General features: G+C 40.5%; 1 protein-coding gene across 1 annotated transcript; it reads left to right on the forward strand.

Moving 5' to 3' along the window:
• The first annotated feature begins 1,262 nt into the window (after positions 1–1,262).
• On the forward strand, positions 1,263–21,403 carry drd4b (dopamine receptor D4b). Its single transcript, XM_062417427.1, has 4 exons — positions 1,263–1,535; positions 2,851–2,963; positions 4,317–4,912; positions 21,201–21,403. The coding sequence occupies exons 1-4, from the start codon at positions 1,263–1,265 to the stop codon at positions 21,401–21,403; spliced, it is 1,185 nt and encodes a 394-aa protein (XP_062273411.1).
• Positions 21,404–23,349: the final 1,946 nt, after the last annotated feature.

Raw genomic sequence — 23,349 nt, forward strand, 5'->3', positions numbered from 1 at the left:
TGTCAATTACAAAGGAGGTTACATCTGAAGTCGGACCTTCAAGATTTTTGATCAGGAGGTTTTTTCCTCATTTTTTAATATTTAACATGTTACTGAATACATATATTTCTGTTTTTAATTCTTTGAAATCAACATTTTTTATAACTATTTTGTAATAAATCATGAGCATTACACATTAAGAGGGAATCTGTTCAGGATCCAGTTTATGAGGAATTCAAAGGAAAGTAAAAAAAAAAAGTGTGACTACCAACTCTGTTCTCCACTAATCCTTTATTAATCCCATAATGGGGGACATTTACATTATTATTCTTATTATTCCTATTCTTATTAATCCTATTCTTATTGTTGTTATTATTATGACCCATCCTGTAAGCACTGACTTGACATTTTGCAGGTGAAGAGTTTAGTGTGTTTTTCATTTTTCATATATTCAGTGTATTTAAGGTGAATTCTGAAATATAATGTATAAATCTAAAAACATATAAACCTTCATCTTCCAAATTCATCTGACTCTGATCTGAGACACCTGCTCTTTTCTACATGCGGCTTCTAACCTGCAAACCAATACATCCATGCTGAGTGAGCAGGGTCACATGACACACACACACACACACACACACACACACACACACACACACACACACACAGCTTATTCTGGAGATAAACATATAAACATGCATATATATATATATATATAACATGTATATTGCTCTGAGATTATTTCCTGAAAGCAATCGATTTATTGTTGGTCGTCCTGCTCCAACAGCTCACCGCCGCCTCTGTGACTGTTGACACAAAAGCGAACAGAAAAGCTTCAGTAAGCAGATTTGTGCGGATGGATTTAAGCTGTTGCCTTCTGATTCATCCACTCTGGTAACTTACTCCACACAGCGAGCACTTTGACAGGACGAGGACGAGGAAACTGGTCCACACATCTGGCAGTATCTGCACATCTGGGGGGGGCGGGGGTGGGGGGGCTGGCAGAGAAGTGAAAGGTGGTCTTTTAAAGGAGGAGGAGTTGGATGAAAGCTTGGATTTTTTGGTTCGGTTGGAGAGCGGAGAGAGCGCACGGAGCTCACTGCAGCCTTTATAGATGTTCACCCCTACGGGAAAAACTCACACACCGGCTTCACCTGCACCCCACCTACATATCAGAGCTGCTGGATACGGCTCATAGATGAAAACTGCACCGGAGAGGGTCGTTCTCCCTCGGATACGGAGCCCGTCAGTCTGCTACGACGCACGGCGCAACACCGGCGACCATGTCGGACAACTCCACTGATTTCCCCAACGACACGCTGCCCTCCTCGGCCGCTGCTGCTGCTGCCGCTGCTGCTGCCACACAATACAACTTCCCGGCGCTTATATTCGGGATTTTGCTGATTGTGGTTATCACGGGTGGGAACGTGCTTGTGTGCCTTAGCGTGTACTTGGAGAAGGCTTTGAAAACGACAACTAACTACTTTATTGTGAGTTTGGCGTTTGCAGACTTGCTGCTGGCGGTGCTGGTGCTGCCACTCTTCGTTTACGCAGAGGTAAGCACCTCCACACCTCACCACACACCTCCATTATAACACCTGCAGGGACGTTACGGTGCTGTTTCTCGTGCGTAAAAAAAAAAAAAAAAGCAAGAAGACGCTAATAAACATAGCAGAAAAAGTAAGGAAATGCATGTTTGGTGGAGTATTTCTTTGTTGTAACAATTCTTCTTGGCAATGAGTCTTATACCATTGGAAAGCCTGTTTATTTCCCTTTTAAATTGTGCCACATTTGTAAGGAACATGCATTTGTGGGATGAACAGCAGAGCTGAGTCAACGTGGTTGTGGCAAGAACCCCACAAGATTTGACTAATTTTTCATGGGTGCAACCCACATACTCAGCTCTGCTGCTCATCCCACAAATGCATGTGACTTACACATTTGGCACCATTTAAAAGGGAAATAAACAGGCTTTCCAATGGTATAAGATTCATTGCCAAGATGCATTGTTACAACAAAGAAATACTCTACAAACACAAATGTCCTTCCTTTTTCTGCTATGTGTATTTCACCCTCCTTATAATCATAAACAGGATCAACGTTGAACTAATCTGACCAAGGAGCTATTTCATGATTAATGACAGGAAAATTGAAGGGAGGCCAGCCATTGTGTGCCACAGTGTCTCTCTCACCACTTTAATTAGGAGTAATTAATGATGTGTGAGACGCTGGGTGGTATTTGGAGAGGTGTGATTCATAAAGCACTATATTTCCAGGCGATAAAAAAGGTCTAAAGGGCTGTAACTTAGTCCTGATGAAGGTATTAAAAGCCACCTGCCTGCCTGTCTAAATATCTCTTGCTCAGGTATGCCCTGCTGATGCTCTCTCCCTCTGCCTCTCTCTCTCTATATATAAATCCTCCTTAATTAGCTGCATTTGTGATCTTGTTACCTGTGCCAGGCAGTTAATCTCGCCACAGCACAGAGTGTCACATCGGTGGGTTCGTCCACATGCAGTCACTGGATTAAGAAGAGTTAGTCTTGAAAAGTTAAACACCTGCCACCTGAAGAAGAAAAAAAGACAGGAGAAGAGAAGAGAAGTGGACAGAGTTATGTGTGTTTTTTTTTCTACCAGGAAGAATGTTTGTCTTAGCTGCAGTGGTGCAAGCACAAGAGGATTACAGATATTTACACACACGCTCAGATTTGGGGCAGCTAATTAGGTGGTTTCATTCTCTCTTTCTCTTTCTCTGTGTGTGTGTGTGTGTGTGTGTGTGTGTGTGTGTGTGTGTGTGTGTGTGTGTGTGTGTGTGTGTGTGTGTGTGTGTATGTGTGTGTGTGTGTGTGTGTGTGTGTGTGTGTGTGTGTGTAGTTCCAGGGTGGAGTTTGGTCCTTGAACATGCTGATATGTGATGGCCTGATGACGATGGATGTGATGCTCTGCACCGCATCTATATTCAACCTCTGTGCCATCAGTGTTGACAGGTACGTGTATATATGTGTGTGTGTGTGTGTGTGTGTGTGTGTGTGTGTCGGTCAAGTCAAGGTTTTAGATGAAAGTATAAATCACCTTTATGGTGTTACAGAAGGTTCAATATGGCTTTAATGTATATGCAAATAAGGAAAGGAAGTAATAAGAAACCAGAGGGAGAATATTTATATTTATCTCCATGTTGAAGAATAACACTCAACAGATTAATGTTTTTTTATGTTTCTAAACTTCACTTTAATGTGTAAAATCTCCTTGATATCTGATGTGTTTACAACATTGACCCTAATGCAATGTCAGGAGAAAAAGGTGTCTCTCCAGTGGTGAAACAAAGTGAGAGAATCACCTCATCAGTTATGGCGTTTTCCACTACACAGTTCCAGCACGACTCGCCTCGACTCGCCTCGGTTCTTTTTGCGTTTCCACTAAGGATAGTACCTGGTACCTGGTACTTTTTTAGTACCTGCTCTGGTGAGGTTCCAAGCGAGCCAAGCCGATACTAAAATGTGACGTCACCAGACTGCCGGCCACTGATTGGTCAGAAGAGTTGTCGCTGGAAGAGTCATGAGCCGTCCCACACAAGAATCAAACCCGGCATTTTTAAATACCGGCAGCAGTGTTACCATAGTTACAGCCATACGGCTCAATTTTCTTGCTTTGTGTGTGACAAAAAGCCTCATACAGCAGCAAGTACACCACTGCCTCCATGTCCTCCATTGTTTATGTGTTTTGTGTCGCGTATAATACGAAGTCACGGCAGTTTCGCGGAGCCGTGCTATGACGACCCCGCCCACGTTGAGTAGGTACTTTTTTATAATGGAAAAGGTCTGTTCTGGAACCGTACCGAGTCGAGCCGAGCCGTGCTGGAACTGTGTAGTGGAAAAGCGTCATTAGATAATGGGGCTCGGACCGGCCCAGGAAACGGGTCCAATGTGGCCCAGTGTTTAACTTTGCAATGTATGAAAATTAAAAGAAAAGTAATTCCTATCTTTTTAATAAAATGCACCACAATTCTCACTTATCAGTTGTAGTCAAGACTTCAACGTCACACTTGAGATATCTGACTTGCAATGGACACATTTGCCTCAGTTGGGCTTATTTTAAATGTACATACTTATATAATTTATAGGTTATTATACAATGGTTGCACTGGTCCGGCCCACTTGGGATACAACTGGGCTGTATGTGGCCCCTGAACTAAAATGAGTTTGACACCGCAGAGTCAGATCATTCATGTGAATTGTGTTTTTTTATAATAAGAAAGAGATAGTTGTTGGTAGATGTTCAGGTAGCTGTTACTCTATTAGACATGTAATTTAAAGCATTACCCTTCCTTCTTTGTTTTGCAGGTTCATTGCAGTGTCCATACCTCTAAATTACAACCGTAAGCATGTGGACCATCGTCAGCTCATCCTGCTGTCGGCCACTTGGCTGCTGTCCCTGGCCGTGGCCTCACCTGTTATGTTTGGCATTAACAATGTGCCTAACCGGGACCCGAGCGAGTGCAAACTGGAAGACAATAACTACGTGGTTTATTCCTCCGTCTGCTCCTTCTTCATCCCTTGCCCCATCATGCTCCTGCTCTACTTCGGGGTTTTTCGCGGGCTGCGGCACTGGGAGGAGACTCGCAGGGCCAAATTGCGCAGCAGCATCGAGGCCTGCAGGAAGCTGCAGCACGCGGCCGTCGCCACAGCCTTCCCCCCACTGGCAGGAACCATCCCCGGGCCGCTGCCAATGCCGCTGCCCAGGATCATCGAGAGAGACTTGGCTCAGTCTCGGCTGGACGATACAGGCGAGTACATTCAGCAGGAGATTCCTTATCCTCGGCAGTACAGAGAGAACTCCGTGCCCACAGTGACCTACAGCCACCCTAAGAACAGGAAGAAGAGAGCCAAGATCAACAATAGGGAGAGGAAAGCCATGAGGGTGCTACCTGTCGTAGTAGGTGAGTGTTCCTGTTTGGCCTCCAATCACAGCTGAGAGTGCTGGGAGAGGCTGTAACAGTGTTTTTGAATGTTTGAGTCCATTAAGGAGAGATCCACAACTTTTCAAGTCTGTCTTAAAACAACAATCAGGAGCCCAAATGAAGATTAAACCTGTTTTTCTTGTTGTAATCATTCCTCCTGTTCATACTGACCATTAGAAGATCCCTTCATAATGCTCTTACAATGGAAGTGATGGAGGACAAAATCCACAGTGTTTAAAAGTTGATTTGAAGCTAATATGAAGCTTCAGCCGTCCAAATGAATCAAATCAAGTTGATACCTTTGAAAGCCACCGATTTTTTTTTTACTATAGACAGAAAGACAAGTCAACTTTATTTGGCTGATTGGGGCAGGGACTGCAACTTCATATTATCCTCAGGAGTGGATTTTCTGATGATCAGTGTGAAAGAAAAACCTTTTGAGATTGTCACTGTCAGTCTGAGTTAGTCATATCAAGTAGATATCTGACACATTTACAGTCTTTTTAGCATCAAAATTCCCTCTTTGTGTTGAAGTATAGTAACAAAAAGAGGGACTTTGGCACTAAAAACACTGTAACGTTGACACAAACAAGACTTGATTTGACTCATTTGGACGGCTGAAGCTTCATATTAGCTTCACATCAACTTTTAAATACTTTTTGTTTTGCACAGAAGGAGGACTGTGGATTTAGTCCTCCATCACTTCCATTGTAAGTGCATTATGAAGGGATCTTCTAATGGTCAGTATGAACAGGAGGAATGATTACAGCAAGAAAAACAGCTTTAATGTTCATTTGGGCTCCAGACTGTTGTTTTAAGGCACAATTGAAAACCTGTCCTATCCACTTATCCACTTATCCACTACTTTTCGATGTTGTTAACACAAAGATTGAAAACGGTTGGTTGAGGCTCACAGTTCCTACGCAGCTCTTTAATGTTGATGCTTCGTGTTTGTTTTAACGAGTGAAAGATAGCAAAATTAGGTTAAAAAAAGGACCAAATCTTACAGCACAAACTTCAACTTGCATGTAGAAAAATGTGGTTTATAGATTCAGAGTCTGGTTATGAGAGTCATTGGTGTGAGATTGAGTCTGAAAGGTGTGTTATGTTCATGGAGAATACTTGTTTCTTATCGGCCAGCAGGTGTCGATTAAAGGAGTTCTCAAGTGGTTTAATCTAGTGTTGGAGTTTCATACTGTTGGAGGAAAAAAAGAAGAAAATGATCAAAGCAGCAGAAGCAGCAGAAGCCAACATATCCTCACTTTTGATTTCTTAGTTTGGGTCAAGCTCCAAAAACTCTGACACAACTCAAAAGCATCTCCTATTAACCCATCTCTCTTTCTCTCTCTCTGGTTAGTTTCAGTGTCTTTTAAACTCCATGCAAACACTTTGTAATGCAACTGTGATGTCAGAGCCACAGGATGTTAGGCAGTAAAAGTAAAGTGAGGATGCTTTCCAAAAAATAATGCCATAAATAGTTTTTATCTATCAGTTACTTGATTCAAAGTTGAGCAGAAACAGCAGAAACATGAATTAAATCAGTATTAGTAGTGAGCAGCTTTGCCTTTTAAAACAGCAGCAGTTCTCCTCGGCACACCTGCACACAGTGTTTCAGGGATACTCTGCAGGTTTGGTTGTTGTTCCTCCATCTTGCCACAGTTCTTCTTCTTCTTCTTCTTTTGGATTTTGGGGAATCTTAGTTGCTTCTTCTTCTTCATGTTAATCCCAGACTGACTCCACGATGTTGAGATCAGGTCTCTGTTGGGGTCAAACCAGGCTGGGAGTGCTCGTCCTCTGAAATGATGCCAACGCGGAAGTAACTTAAAACTACATTCTATCAAAAGGCCACCAGGGGGCGACCGTTTTGGTGTCAAAAGGACTTCCGTCTCTATACAAGTCAATGGAGAATTCACCAACTTCTCACTTGATTTCTAACCTCAGTAAACGTTTTCAAAATGTGTTTATGGTCTCAATCGCTAGTTTAAAGCCTTCTTCAATGCAGTATGATGTTCATTTGGGACATTTTGGCCTCCCTGATTTTATATGTGACGATAAAGCAGGGTATGCATTAGGGCGTGGCTACGTCGTGATTGACAGGTTGATTGGTTCACAGGTTCAGGAGGGCGCCTCATGCTCCTCCTGATGCCCATATAAATTGCACCTGAAATTTTCAAGATGGCGCTGCTCAGATCCGATACTATTGGCCTCCGAGCAGCAGTCCACAAACCAATGGGTGACGTCACGGCTGTTACGTCCATTTCTTATATACAGTCTATGGGTCAAACAATCTGCTGCAGGACTCCTTGTTGTCCTTGTAGATGAAGATAGTTGTTTATGACTCTGGATGGATGTTTATGCTGGTTGTCATGCTGCAGCATAAATTTAGGACGATCAGACGCCTCCCTGACGGTTCTCTATTATAGAGAGGAAATACTACTTTTACTTACTGCGTTTGCTAGCAGGATATCTCATAAATCTGTTCTCAGTTTCCAATTAAATTTGATGGTTTAAGTGGAAGGTTAGGCTGAGGGAACCAGTGAGTAGTTTTTGGTAGACATTCAGCAATTTTAAAAGTGATTTATGAGATATTTGTACATTTCCACGGTTTTCTCATGAGCTACTTCACTTACTTAAATGGAAAAAAAAACAAAAAACTGGCTTACGCAAGGCATGATTGTGTATACCTACGTGCAATTTAATGCAGTTGTTTATCAAGATGCAGATTATGGAAACATCGTTAAAGTAACAGCAGCCTTGGCAGAAGGGAAAGACATTTTAAGAGTGGAAAGCTACATCACATCGCCAAAATCAACACTAACACATGATAGAAAATGTTTTTTTAAGAGAAAATCATCACTGAGGGTTAAGTATCATTTTCCCAATCCCAATATGGTAACAAAAAAGAGGTTAAATGTTGAGATGACAAAAATATCTTTATTCTTTTAAGCATTTACAAAACATTAAACACTTCACCTCACTTAGATTGACACCGTGCTGCCTTAAACATTTGGTGTTGTGATGTGAAACCTGACTTGCAGTTAAAAAATGAAGCCACACCTTTAGGAGTTTACTGCTGTCTATCTTTCACTACTCATGTGACATTGGCCATGCACGCTAGTATCGAATATCGTAGACGTAGACATGTCCTGGCAGATGTGACGCCTTTGTTGGCAATAATAAAGGGTTATCATCACGTTTAACCCTCCTGTTGTCCTCGAGTCAAGGAAGGAAGGGAGGAAGGAAGGAAAAGAGGGAGGGAGGAAGGAAGAAAGGGTTGACGGAAGAAGGAAGGAAGAAAGGAAGGAGGGAGGGAGGGGGGAGAAAGGAAAAGAGGAAGGGAGGAAGGTAGGGGGGAGGAAAAAAGAGAGAAGGAGGGAGGGGGGAAAGAAGGAAGGGATGAAGGAAGGAAGGAGGGAGGGAAAGAAGGAGGGAGGAAGGACAGAAGGAAGGAAGAAAGGGGGATGGAGGAAGTAAATAAGGAAGGAAGGAAAGAGAGAGGAAGGAAAGAAAGAGAGAAGGAGGGAGGAAGGACAGACGGAAGGAAGGGAGGAAAGAGAGAGGAAGGAAAGAAAGAGAGAAGGAAGGGAGGAAAGAAGGAACAGTAAAAACAGACGGGGTCAATTTAACCCGAGGACGACACAAAGGTTAAGAACCGATAAGCATTATGGACGTCAGGTGCTGTCTCTTGTCAGACTTGGCTTCAATACTTATATAAACAGACTGCAAAGAGAAAAACATATTATACATTATATTTTATATTTGCAAGAAAGTCACATATAAATAAATAAAAGCAGGTTTTCAATTTGTCGAGTGTGTCTTAAACCAGCAGTCAGGTGTTTGTATGAGCAGTGAAAGATGTTTTCCTTGGCGTAATCATTCCTCCTGTTCATACTGACTATGAAAAGATGTCCTTCAGATGTGCTTTCAATGAAAGTGATGGAGGACAAAATGTATTTAAAAGTAGTTGATCAGCTTCTATTGAGCTTCATCAGTGTGAGTTAGTCATATCAACAGTGGCGGCCGGTCAATGCGGGGCGCTGGGGCGCCGCCCCATCAAATATCTGGCCAAAATCTACTTAAACATATTAAACATAAATGAATTAGAAAATGCTAAATAATTATGAAATAAATAGTATTTGTTAGCCAGATGGTCATGTTAGCCTCTAAGCACCTGTCATCATTCATTTTAAATCGATTCCAAATGGTATTTTATTAATTTCTATATGTACTTCCTGTATGCGGGGCGCCGGACTAGTGGAAGTCAATGCAAGCCCTCAAACTTTTGATAAGCATGTGACCTGAGGCTGCTCTCTCATTGGCCTGCGTCACGTTTCCCACGGGGCGCAGCTCAGTGCGCCCCGGACACGCCCACTTTTATTGGCAGCGAATTGTTGTTGTTTCATGTTTTTTAATCTACTGTGATTGGACAGTTCCGGCTGTCATTCACGCCTTCCCGTCAGCTGCTGTCATCCAAACTCCTGCTGACGGTAGGTTCAGGAGATGACGTTAAAGTGGAGCCGCGGAAATTAAAGAAGATTATTTTGTAATTTCTCTACAAAAACCTAATTTCAAAAGACTTTCACTAGAAGAGAGAAAGAGGATAAAGCAGCAGCAGGTGATGGAGGAGCTGAGAGTTTCTCCTGCTGCTGTTATGATAAACGGAGCTGGCTAGCTGGATGCAGTGTGAGTTATTCCTTTTATTGCTTAATTTGTTTGCTGTTTCAAAGTGTCAGCACCGAAACGTTGTGGACAACGACAGGGGAACGAGACCTAAAACATCTCTCTGAAAAAAATCAAACAGAAAGCTGCAGCCATCGAGACAATAGCATGGAGCTAAGTTGTTTTTAGCAGACTTAGCATTGCTGAGCTCTTTCTGCAGCTGTTTCACCACATCTGGCCACATGTAGACCTCTGCTATGCCAAGCTCCAGAAGAGGAACATAGATTCAGTCAGTGGCTGCATCCAGCAGCTCCAACAGGACATATAAAAGATCAGGTAGTAGCTGCATTGCTGTTATTAATATTGTAAAGAGTTAAAAAATACTTTATAAAAGACATAACTATGAAGTGTAAAAAACTAAAATGCATAAATGCAGGATAAGAAATGATGGAAGTAATTTTGACTATTACAGTTGATTTGGGTACATTTCATTATTAAAATAAGTTAAATAAATTATGCCTAATCACAGCAGTGTATAGTGCTTAATGCGCCATCTATTGTCATGTTTAGGTATTGCAACAACTAACAGATTACAGTGAAATCAGGACTGAAGACACAATAACTAAAATATAGGTGGTGTCTCTTTTTAAGCATATTACCTTATTGGTAACTCTGCTTTAACTGCTGGTATCTTTAGGTGACGTGAGTGAAATGGGCATTTTATCATATCTGGTTATAATTTTTTATTCCTCTCTCTGTGGGTCAGAGATACCATACTGGGACAAACCAGGGGACATTATAGTATGTTGTGTTGTTTTTAGATTAGTTTTTCTTTCTTATTTATATTTTTTTGCTGCGGTATGAAGTGGTGCTACGGCTTATTTGACACTAACACTAGGACCACACAACCATCAAACTGCGCCCCCCCAAACATTTTTGTCACCAGCCGCCACTGCATATCAAGTGATATCTGACACATTTACAGTCTTTTTAGCATCAAATTCCCTCTTAGTGTTTCCCTGTTGAGCTGTGGTGGAAGTATAGTAACACAAAGACTTTGGTACTAAAAACACTGTAACGTTGAAACATAGAAGATGAAGATTTGACTCATTTGGACGACTGAAGCTTCATATTAGCTTCAGATTAAACTTTTAAATATATTTTTTAGCACAGAAGGAGGACTGTGGATTTAGTCCATTGTAAGAGCATTATGAAGGGATCTTCTAATGGTCAGTATGAACAGGAGGAATGATTACAACAAGAAAGACAGGTTTCAGTGTTAGTTTGGGCTCCTGACTGTTGTTTAAAGACAGAGTTGAAGAATTGTACCCATCATTTAAGAAGACAACGAGTGAAGCATTTAAGCATTTCCTTCTCTGTGTTAATTTACTTTAGATTGTTTTTTTAAACTCTATATGAGTTTTCCAGGTGAAGATGTTGTTTCCTCTGCTGCAGAGGAGCGTTGTGATTGAGTTTTTAAGTCTTTGAGCACTTCCCATTATGGCCACCTTTGTATTTCAGTTATCTTTATTCACTGAAGCAGGAAATGGAAGTAAAATTGGTTCTGACAGAAGGTGAAGTGTTTTCATGCTGAACAGCTCAGTGTGGTGATTACTGCCCTCTTTAAAGTCGGCAATGCAGCAATTGTGTGTGTGTGTGTGTGTGTGTGTGTGTGTGTGTGTGTGTGTGTGTGTGTGTGTGTGTGTGTGTGTGTGTTTGTGTGTGTGGTACCAATTAATCCAACAGGATCGGAAAATAAATAATAAATTCCTCTCCTAAACAGCTCCTCTATTCCATGAATTTAGATTTTCCCTCCTGAATTTATTTTTTACGAATTTACAGATTAATTCTTTTTCTTTTTCTTCATTAATTAACTTTTGCACTTAGAGTGTAATTACTGTGTCCGTGTGAAGTTCAGATGTCTGTGAGTCAGCTGAGGTTCATGCAGGTCACTCAGAGTGTAAAAGCGTCACTTCTGCCAGTAACGCCATTATAGCTGAAAGCCTTCAATCCAATTATTATGCAACACGTAATCTTAAAGTCACACTGTCTCTCCCGACTTAAACGCAGACTAAGATTGACTCTGATGTCTTTACTGCTCCGGCCAACCACCCATCAGAGATTACTTATGTTTTATTCTGCAAATGCCATCCGATACATAAACGCAGAATTTATGCAAACGTTGAACTTTACATCTACAAGTGAGACATTTGAGTACAAACTGCAGCGCTCAGCAGATTTTCGGTCAACTGGAGTTAAGTGATGTAGGGCAGCACACTGAGGTACAAGACCATTAAACAATTTAGACTAATTTATTACAACTGTAAAGAACTTCGACATGCACGGCAAAGCCTCGACTGCAGAGCACAAGCTGGTTCTGTACACTACAAACATATCATTGACATAAAATCAAAGGGAATTGCTTAATTTTATCTATCCAATGGCAAAAACTAAACTGTGATCTGTTAAAGTTACTGATGAAAATGTTGTTGATTACAAAGGAGGTTACATTTAAAGTCAGACCTTTTAAGATTTTACTCAAGAGGGTTTTACCTCATATTTAAATATTTAACATGTCACTGAATACATATATTGCTGTTTTTAATTATCAGAAATCAATATTTTTGTTTATATTTAGTAAATAAATCATGATGTGGGCTTATTTGGAGCACACATGGGATTAAATGGAGTCACAGTACCAATTAAACCCACTTTATTCATCAAATATCTTTATTTTATATTCTAAAATCTACTTGAACTAATGAATACATTTTCAAATGAGAGATAAATGTTGCTTTATAAGAAATGATCTCCCTTATAAATCATGTCAGTATCCATGAAAAACAGCTGAACTTAGATTTTGGTGCTTAATGGGAACATTTACCCTAACAGCTGATCTTAAGTCTGAAGAAGGAAGGGAGGAAAATAGGAATTAAGGAAGGAAGGAAAATAGGAAGGAAGGAAAATAGGAAGGAAGGAAGGAAGGAAGGAAGGACAGATGGAGGGAACATTTACCCTAACAGCTGAAAAAATTGGTTAGAAAATTAGAATAAGTTACATTACTTTGATGAAGTAATTGAAATAGTTACATTGCTTATTACATTTTAAATAGGATAACTAGTAATCTGTAACCTATTACATTTTCCAAAGTAACCTTCTTACCCTGATATATATGTAACAGATCGTAATAAAATATTCAGTGTGCAAAAAGTGCACTGCAATGCTAACATACTAATGCTACAGTATTCAGGTATAATGTTTGTCTCGTTCACCATCTTAGTTTAGTATGTTAACATGCCAACATTGTGTATTAATAAGCACTAAACACAAAGTACAGTTTTTACAGATATTTGATCATAAACCAAAGTACTGCACCAGTCTACATGAGTAAATTAAAGTCATATTCTGCACATTTCCATGTCTACATCTACACCAGGTCAATCTGGGGCTCTACTGGAATATCTTTGCATGATTTCCAGTCAAAAACTCCTTATTGATCTCATACTGGTTCTTTATGCAGCATCTCAGTTCAGCCTCTGTCTGAAACAGGCTGTTTTAAGCTCCTCACTCTTCAGTTCAGATCAATTATTCACAGCAGAGACTGGATGCAACGTGCAAAAAAAAAGAAAAAGAATCCCAGAGACATCTGATCGTAAAATCTGGGTCGTTCACATCAAAGCAACGCGAACAGACACAGGTGACCGTTTCTGCGGCAACGATGCACCAGCATAACCCACTTCTTCGACGTTGATACATTGCACCATGTCAATTAGCTTGATTTCTGTTTGTCTTTACCTGGCCTAAATAAATAAGTAAATAAGACAATGATGGAGAGTTGCTTGCAGTGTTTGCAGTAACACCACAATCAGGAACCTGAGGATCTGGAGCTGTCTTTGGCTACTGCAGTGTGCCTACGCCAATCTATGTAAGGAGCTGGAAGCCAGAGATTTACCGGCTTTTACCCAAGTCGTCCGCCTATTTCCTGAGCAGTTTCATCGCCTGCAGGAGCCAATGACGCCATTAACTCAACGGGAAATACACCAACTTCAGGGACTGCATTTCATCTGGAGAGAGACTGATTGTTAACAGGTGAGAAACTTTCATACATAAACTCAGTCATATAGCTCTGACTTAAAGGACCAGTGTGCAGGATTTAGTGGCATCTAGTGGTGAGTTTGCAGATTGCGACCAATAGAATACTCCTCCCCCAGCCCTCTTCTTCCACACATGGAGAAGTAAAATACAGTGGCTGCAAAACTTGATAACAATCTGAAAGTCTCTCTCTAGATCCAGTGTTTGGTTTGTCCATTCTGGGCTACTGTAGAAACATGGTTGTGCAACATGGCGGCCTCTGTGCAAGAGGACCTGCTCCCTAAGTAGATAAAAAGGGTTAATTTTAAGGTAACAAAAACACAACAATTCTTATTTTCGGGGCGATATAGAGAATTTTCCATATTTACAGTCAAGCATGGGCCTTGAGTTCAAAGAAAAGGCTGCACTATCATTTTGGCAGAGAGACATATTGTTTCTCTCATTGAGACAGTGAAGGAAACTGTCTGTGATGCTTTTGAGAAAAGCAGGAGTCACTTTGATTATGATGATTCAGCGTTACTGTGGCAACCAAGGTCAGAGGATATGACTGTCTGACTCCCTGTGTTTCTTTGTTTGTATAATAACGAACCAATAGATTAATTCCATTACTGTAGATGCATTGAGTATGACCATTTATGGGCATAGAGTATTCATGGTACTATCTGTGAAGGCTTTAAAGATGATATGGCATCATGTATCAGTACTTTGATTGTCCTCAGCCAAGCTTCAATAGACATTTTCAGTGTAAGACATCCTGAACTACTGAGCACTTTCTCCACTGATGAACAAATTCTCCATAACATCAGGTAATTATACACTAATTAAAACATACTTGTGAATATTATAATACAGAGTCTGTTCCTCTAGATGCCACTAAATTCTACAGACTGCACCTTTTAACCGTCATGACAGACCTAAAAGTTGAGTGAGGCCAGCTCCAAAGTCACTCACAAAGATTAACCCTTTTTCTAGGTGACAGTGTCAAGCCTGTGTCGGTTACTCTACTGTTGGTGTAATGATCCCCGAGACCTGCAGAGCAATCTACAGCATCCTAAAAGATGACACCTTAAAGGCAAGTTCCTTCCATTTTAAATCACTGTATATGCAGTCATGGATTATATGTATTATAAAAGACTAAAAATGGCACCCATTCAGTCCTATAAGAAAAGCTTGGCTGGCACATACACAAAAAAGTTTTCTAGCTTCCAGGTTTGCTTCCACTTTATTTGACCCACTGAATATGTGCAGTAGAGTTTCTCCTGCTTGTACACAGACTTTACATTATGATGATGTTGCTGATTTTTAAATCTCTTTTCTCGGCTCGAGGAAAGTTTTACAAATATAAAACCTCCGTGGATCAAACATTCATAACATAAAGAGTCATAATTGAGATTGTCTGCTGTTCGAGGTGACCTGTCAGCAGTTTTACAGATGTCTCTTTTACAATGGTCCAATCCGGCCCACTTAATATCCAGCCCAATTAAAAATTGTGCAACATTTGCCAGTCAGGAGCCTCTGGGCAAAATAATCTGTAAAAAACTGAGACGTAATGTTGAAATTGCACTAATTGTTCTTATGACATCTCAGGCTGGTCATCTGTTTATTATGGTAAAATGATATTATATATTATATATTATTTATAGGTTATTATGCAATGGTTTTGCAGGTCTGGCCCACTTGAGATTAAATTGTGCTGTATGTGGCTCTTGAACTAATATGAGTTTGACTCCCCTGGGGGATTTTTTTAAGATGCAATACCGTGAGTGGCCACTGAGACTGAGTGGCAGCACCCTATCCAGCTCTTATAATACATCCATGAGTACAGTCCTTAAGTAGCATTAGATCAGTGACACATTTCCTCAGTACTCCAGCACACTGGATTTGAACTGGAATAAATGCTCATGAGGTTTAAGACTTTCAGGTTCCAGACACATAGCTTATGTGCATTGTCCGAATACTTAGATTACACTTACATGAAACATTCCCACTTTCTTCACTTGTAGTTAAAACATAACAGCAACTAAAGATGAAGGTCTTTGCACCAAAATGTTCTTAATAAAGATGTTTTAACAGCAGGTCATGAGGACAATATGCGGGGGCTCTATACTAATTGAATCATTGAGGTAAAAAAACATATAAATCCATTTTTGATGCTTTTTAAACACCCACATATTTTGCAGTCATATATTTGTGACTTAGTGCAAATGTAATACATAATCCGATAATACTCCACTGCACATAACAGTCTAATGTAATCAGCTTTGAATAATTAAGTTTGAAAACACTGTTCATCTATCATCCTTTATTAGTTGTTCATCCTAAGAATTCAATTATTATCAGAGGTTTTTTTTACAGAATAGTGTCATAGTAAGGAGCTTCCTGCTTTTCCATTTCAGTTCTCTTTTTTCTTCTTGGCTTGAACGATGTTAAGCTGCTTTTCACTCCTTCCAGTTCACTTCTCTTCTCCACCTCCTGCCACCACCTCAACTTCTTCCAAGCCCCCCTTCCTCTGGCTCTTCATCCTCCTTCTCTGCTTCATCATCCTGTAAACAACAAATATAATTGTTAATTTGGTCTTTTTTATTTTTTAGTGCCCCAACCTCACAGATGAGTGGAATTCCCAAATTGCCTTGGAGCTTTTGGATGGGAAACACATCACCGTAATACCTCCAACATCTTCTGGCTCAACATAATACAACTACAACCACATCTTATCCATTGTGCTGATGGTTGACAGCAGCTTCAGATTGTTATATACGTCATCGGGTGTCAGATGGTGAGGTTTTTAGGGGACGCTCACTCCAGGACTCTCTGAAGCAGAAGACCCAGCACCACTTCCCGGAACCCAGCAGCTCTCACCATATGCCGTATATGCGGATAAAGCAAGAATAAATCCTCAAACCTTAACCCAGCTGAGGTCTCTCGCTAGAGCAGACAGTCAAGGGCAGGCACAGTGGTGGAAAATGCTTTATGGAATAACATTAAATTGCTGCCGTGTTTTCTTGACACACATCCGCCTGCTGCTGGACTGTGGACCGGATCATTCAGGCCTGCTGCACAATAAGTGAAGCACATGTGAGCAGGAGCACCCTGATAACACAGAGCCCTAAATATCACCACGCTGCACCAACTCCACCCAGCATGCAGGACCTTTATGTCAGCGCAGACACTGGTGCTACTCATCAGGAGTGGGACGAGATTTAATCCTGTGTGTGTGAATGACATAATTGTTATTAACTGTATTCAATGTTCACTGTGAACTAGTGTAAATGTTATAACCTCAAGTATTATTTATTATATTTGCTGAAATAAATTCATACCTGACAGTGAGGATTTTTTTGTTTTTCTTTATGTGGGCTGCAGGGAGGGGATGGGGAACACTCAGAACTCTTGAAATCCAATCAGTCAAAGGGCAATGTTTTTAGCTATAATAGTTAAGTGAATGTTGCTGTTTCCTGATTGGTTGAAGAGAAATAACTACATCCTTACTTTTTAATACTGCACTTGGTAATTTATTAATTTAAAATCTTTTCAGACACTCAGCAACTAACCAGGTACACTTCTGCGTTTTTCTCTGTAACATTCTAAAACAGTTTTGTCTCAAATCAGCGAATCATTGATCTGAACTGGCCTTAAGTCCCGCCTCCCGATGAGCTCACTCTGTTCTGATTGGCTGCTCAGCCGACTTCTTGCAGCTCCGTAAGCAACATCGACAAAGTATGAAATAAACTTTTCAAATACATCTGTACATGTTCAAATCGGAATCAGATCTAAAATATGAGCACGTACAACATGGAAAAACCATAGCAACAACCTTAGCAACGAAGGCTAATGAAGGCACGGTCGTTAATGAGCACGTGTGACACGCTGTGAAGCTTTCAGACCAGGTTGAAGCCCTGACTTCTGACTTGCAGGCAGCATTTCTACATATCTTCACCTCAAGTTTTGGCACTTTGATCACATCTGACATTATATCTGATATTATGTTTTTATAGCTATTTACTCATTCAACAGTTTCTTTTAATGTGTGTGCATGTGAGTGAATGGATGAATGAGTAGAGTGAATGAGGTGCAGTTTTCCTTTTTTTGTTAAAAGAGAGAGATGGCAAATTTCGTTGTATGTTAACATGCAATGACAATAAAGGTATTTTTATTATAGTATATAAATAAGAGAAGATTTAGTATTCTTAGTATTTTTCTGTCTAAATATTTCAGCCAGGACCAAAGTAGTGAACTGAGAGATATTGTCATTAAAGAGACATTTACTGTAGGTCTGCTTTGGCTGCATTTACCTCTGTGTTAACACCCATATCAACACCCTCTCCACCTCCATCTGCTCCACTCTGAACCGCTGCTGCTCCCTTTGTTTCTCTCTCCACTTGTTTTGGTAGCTTCTGTCTATTTATTGTGTCTTTGTTTCATTTTATTATATAATTTAATCTCATTTTAGCTTCCTATTAACAGGTTTACTGCCTCCTAAAATATTAATAATGAAGAAATTGTCATGTAGTCATCATACTGCTCTCCTTCCTTTGCAAAAATGCATCTTGGAGGACAAAACAAGCCTATAAGTTGACTGCATTGTCTTAGTAAAGCTGTTGTTTTACTAAATTAACAGCTGAATAAAAGCACATTGTGGCCACAAACTCAGCATAAACCGCACTGTACAATTTCTCTGCAAATCTGTCCCCAAGTGTATAGTTAATTTGATGCATTGCAGAGTTTCTGTGATACTTCTGTGCCTGAAATACTCCTCAGAATAATAGGACAGGAATACATACGTACATACATGCACAGAACTGAGCCCTGACACGAATTCCTACATTTAATACAGTATCGTCAGAGCTGGCCTGAATGCATTTTATGAATAAGAAGTGTGCAGAGTGTCCTACTGGCAGCAGAGCTCTGGCATATTATGCAAAGTCCTCCAGTGTCCTGGAAAGAAAGACATAAATCCCAGCCGTCAACCTCTAAACACACGCAAATAAATCACTCGGATCACGTGAGACAAATGGTCTCATTTTGACTCAGTGACACAGTGTCTCATCATGATCAGGGCAACTAAGCTTATTAAGGTGTGCCATCTTTCCCAGCTCGACTCATCATCTCAGTTCGGGGCTGTAAGCTCATCAGCGTTAGTTCAGGGAGTCCGAGAACAGCCGAGCAAGGATCTCTGGTGTGGCATCAGATTAGTCTCAGGTGGTTTAACACTGTGGCCTCTAAAACTAACCTGCAAAAGGAAAATTAATACTCCAAATTCCTCCCGTTAAAAGGTCATAGAAGTTGTTTCTGCTTCTCTCTGTGAATTCTGCTAATGAAAAAAATGATTTTCTCCGGAGGGAGTCGAGAAAAAAGCAGTCAAGTAATCCCAAATTTATTGAACGCCCCCGAGCAGTAACATCTTGAGCTACAATTAATGAGACGGCAGGGTCATATATTTCTGGTAGGTCTAATGAGCTCAGTCTGGTTATGAATCTTTTAGAGTCCGACCGTCAAGTCACAGAAAAACATGTCATCGTTGTTGCCTAATCTGAAACTTTTCAGTTTGAAACTGGATGTTGAGACCGAGCAAAAACATAATTCATGAGAGATCAGTGAAGAGGAGGAGAAAGCTGCTACATTACAAATCACATACTTCTACTTTTCACTTGTAGTACATACTGCAGCTGCCCTTACAAACTACATGCACTATTCATATAATTGGGACACACTGCTTCAACTATCATTGCACTGTGCTCTCTCAGCGCCTCAGCTGCTGTGACGTATATCCTCCACTGCACACAGGATTGTAGGTCAGAACAGACAGAAAAGCATGCTGGCTTGCATACTGCAAATTGTGACCAATATCATACAACATCCTGGCACATTTGACATACTGCATTTAACATACTCTGTCTCACCCATGTTATATTAATTCATCACATGGACCTGGACCATCATCAGCAGTGATGCCTCTATCATCATTACTGAACATCAAAAATATAATCAATGTTTAGTTTGTAGCTCTCTTCTCAGATCTCATATCTCATATCATATCATGACAGATTCATTTTACTGGTGACAGCTACTCCACCCATCATTGCACTTTATATGACAAGGTGGGATGTGCACCTTTATCTGTGAGACGAGACATGCACTGGTTCAATTTCATCTACAGAGTCCTGACAGGCAATATGCCATCATACATCAGCACTTTATTAAATTGGTCTCATTGTAATAATTCAACACATTCAAGTGATTCTTTAATGCTCAAACGTTCCCCAGACTAACACTGAATTTGTTAAAACTGCTGCAGCTTCCTGGAATACTTTACAACAGACCCAATCGTTACCATGGACCAATTAAAAATATGATCTCCAGCTACTCTGCTTTTGAATGCAACTGTTTTTAACAATGTTTGTTTCGTTGTTCTTCTGTGCTCTCAAGCAGAAAATGATGGCTCGCCCTCAATGTTCCCCTCGAGATTTAAATAAAGGTTGAAATATCAAAACAAACTAATCATCAAATGTAATGATGTATTCTATATGTTAAAAGAATGATAAGGTTGGAAGGTTTATAAATGTGCCTCTAGCATTTTACATATTGCTGTGTAAATAGCATACAAATCATATGATCTATGCAAAATGTGTGAATCATGAGCCTTAAAAGGATATATCTGATCATTTTCTATATTTCTCTTATTGTCAGCAAATCTCATGCAGGGGCCAAACCACCAATGAACTGATCTACTAACAAGTACTGTGTGTGTATCCAAAGCCTGATATATTTTAATCCTCTGTGCTGTAGACCTCTGCTCTTGTTCAAACACTATTAAAAACACTTCACGCTGCACTGAGTGACATGTTCCTGCATTATAAAGAGTTTGGTCATGTTAGTTTGTTTAGAAACGACTCCAAAGACTAATGACAGCTATTGTGTTTTCAGTCTCCAGAGAGTAGTTCAGTGTAATGTGTAATGTAGCTTCAGTAGCTTGTTATGCTACATATCAAAACGTTTTGACTTTGTGCTACAGATCTATTTTTTCTTTAATGCTTGTAAGTAGATCAGTTCATTGTCGGTTTGGCTCTGGATGTGAGATTTGTTGATAATAAGAAGAAAGTCAAAGCTCTCGGATTGCGGCCCTCATCATGGTCATGACAGGTCAGGAGGACCATGATAAAGGCTGCAAGCTGAAACGTGTTAGTCTATAAGTAAAGTTCTCCTTTACTACAAGTGTAAGTGGAGATTTGACTTTCTTCAGATTGTTTTTCCTTCTCCATGCATCTTGGAAGTATGTGAAGTTGAGCCAGAAACCTTCACTGTGTTTCTACAGCATTTGTTGACTATTAAAAAAATATAGAAAATAGAAATATAGAAAAATATATATGTTTGTTGCACCCTTAGGATGCACAGGATGAATGAGATATAAAGAGCTGCATGTCGTTGTGACAGAGACTTTAATCTGGGTCAAAAAGGTCTTACATCATGATTCATAAACATGACTAACTCTGTTCCCTGTCTTCATATCTTCATGCAGGTTGCTTCTTGTTCTGTTGGACTCCGTTCTTCGTGGTCCACACGACGCGAGCCGTGTGCTTGACGTGCGACATCCCTGCCAGTCTGATGAGCACCGTCACCTGGCTGGGTTACGTCAACAGCGCTCTGAATCCCATCATTTACACCATCTTCAACACAGAGTTCAAGAAGTTCTTCAAGAAATGCTTCTGGAGCTGCTGCTGACACACACATTTCCCTCCACACAGACTTTTTTTGCTGACTGAGTGAACTGAAAGGAAGAGAGCGGGGAGATTGTGAAGCTCTGTGAAGTGATGTCACGTCGTCTATGACAGCATCTTGTCATGCAGAGACGTGCTCTGGTAGGATTAACGGCATGGTTGGGGCATCTGAAGCTTTCAGTTTAACAGATTATCTCGTCTCTGGATGTGGATGGTTTGACAGGAAAAAATACACCCTGAAACATTTTAAAAAACACAGTTACTGCTGATAAATGTTGCATTTCTAGTCCGTTCTGTTGCTTGGTGATGTCCTTTTTTCATCCCTGGAGATTACTGCCCAAACAAAAGAATGACATTTCAGCAGAAAGCTGCAGAAAACAAAGATTAAGGCAGACAGAGAGTCTTAAAGAAGGTTTTCATTTCTTTCAGTGAGTCTGTACTTCTTCTTCTTCTTATGGAGTACATATCCGCCTTGGTTCGAGTTAAGGTCTGCCGGTTCCAGCGAAGGATATGGGATTTGTGCAGAGCCTGAAAGGGAAGTGTGCCTGGGAGGATCAACTGAGGGCAAAAAATGTCCCTGAGAAGCAGAAAGAGTGAATGAGCTTTCAACAGACCAGGATACCACACAGCTGAAAAGCCTCCGAATCAACCACTGATCTCCACTTCCTTATACGTGCGTGAAAGGAATAATATAACATTTTGGGAGACATGTGCATTGGGTTTCTTGCTGAGAGTTAGATGGGAAAAAAGTGTGTACACTGAATATAAAGCTACAGCCAGGAGCCGGTTAGCTTAGCTTAGCATACAGACTGGAAACAGGTAGCATGGAGCCTACGAGCACCTCTAAAGATCACTTATGATTCATTTTTGAGCGTTTCATAAAAACATCGCTGCCTTTTCTCCTCCTGGGAAAGCGTTTCATACATGTTTAATGACTCATCTTGAACTCTGAGTCATCAGCAGAGGAGTATCAGACGTGGAGGTGTGTGTTTGGAAATCAGTGGGCAAAGAAATTATGTTTTCATTTTCCAGAAGAAAGCAGCTGAGGTCTAATTTAAATTCATTCCTCCTGCTGATTGAACGACAGATGATCGTTTTCTCTCTGCAGCGCCTTTTCGTGGTCAAGTCAAATCCAAAGAATTAGATTTAAAGGTAGGCTACTAAAGACACACTGACTTCCATTTCACTATGACCTAAAAATTGTATTAGTGTGAGAAGAAAAGTAATTCCAATTTTTTCAAAAGAACACGATGCTATTCTCACTTATTTTCACTCGCTATTCGGTCAAGAACTTGAGATAATTGACTTCCACAGTGTTTCAGATTTGAAGAACTAATTCACCTCAGTGGGCTTGGACACATTTTATCAGTATATCTTACCAGGTAGACCCCAAATCGACAGACCAGGCGGCAAAAGTTTTGTGCATGTTTGGGACGATTTTATCTATGAACAAGCTTTTTCTGTGGTGATGAGCATCAATAAAACTAAACTTTAATGACACTGAAACTGGCAGCTGCTCAGGATTTGACTCCTAATATCGATGCATTTGTGAAAACTAAGAGCAGCTTTATACCATGTGAGACAGAAGTTGACAATCATGAGAGAAGTGTAGTGAAATCTTGACTCATCGATCCAAAACCGTGTCCTCCTTCTCACTATGAGACCAAATCTCTCTCAGTGCGACTGCTGCTCTGACTCACATCTACAATCCAACCAATTACAATACGACATGAAATGACACAATTAGGTTCACAGTACGTGGAAAATGCATTTTTCTGCCTTCTTCAATCATCAGAGCTGCAGACAGCTTTTCCATCAAAGTACCACGATTCACCCCACTTTCTTCTCCCAGTGTGACAGCCTGATGACATACAGCCTGACACAGATTGCCACCGACATTTTTTATTAAAGCCGTCACACACGATGCAACGCTGGCAATAAACTCTCACC

This window comes from Scomber scombrus, chromosome 1, assembly GCF_963691925.1.
Source record: "Scomber scombrus chromosome 1, fScoSco1.1, whole genome shotgun sequence".
In the NCBI taxonomy this organism is placed as follows: Eukaryota; Metazoa; Chordata; class Actinopteri; order Scombriformes; family Scombridae; genus Scomber; species Scomber scombrus.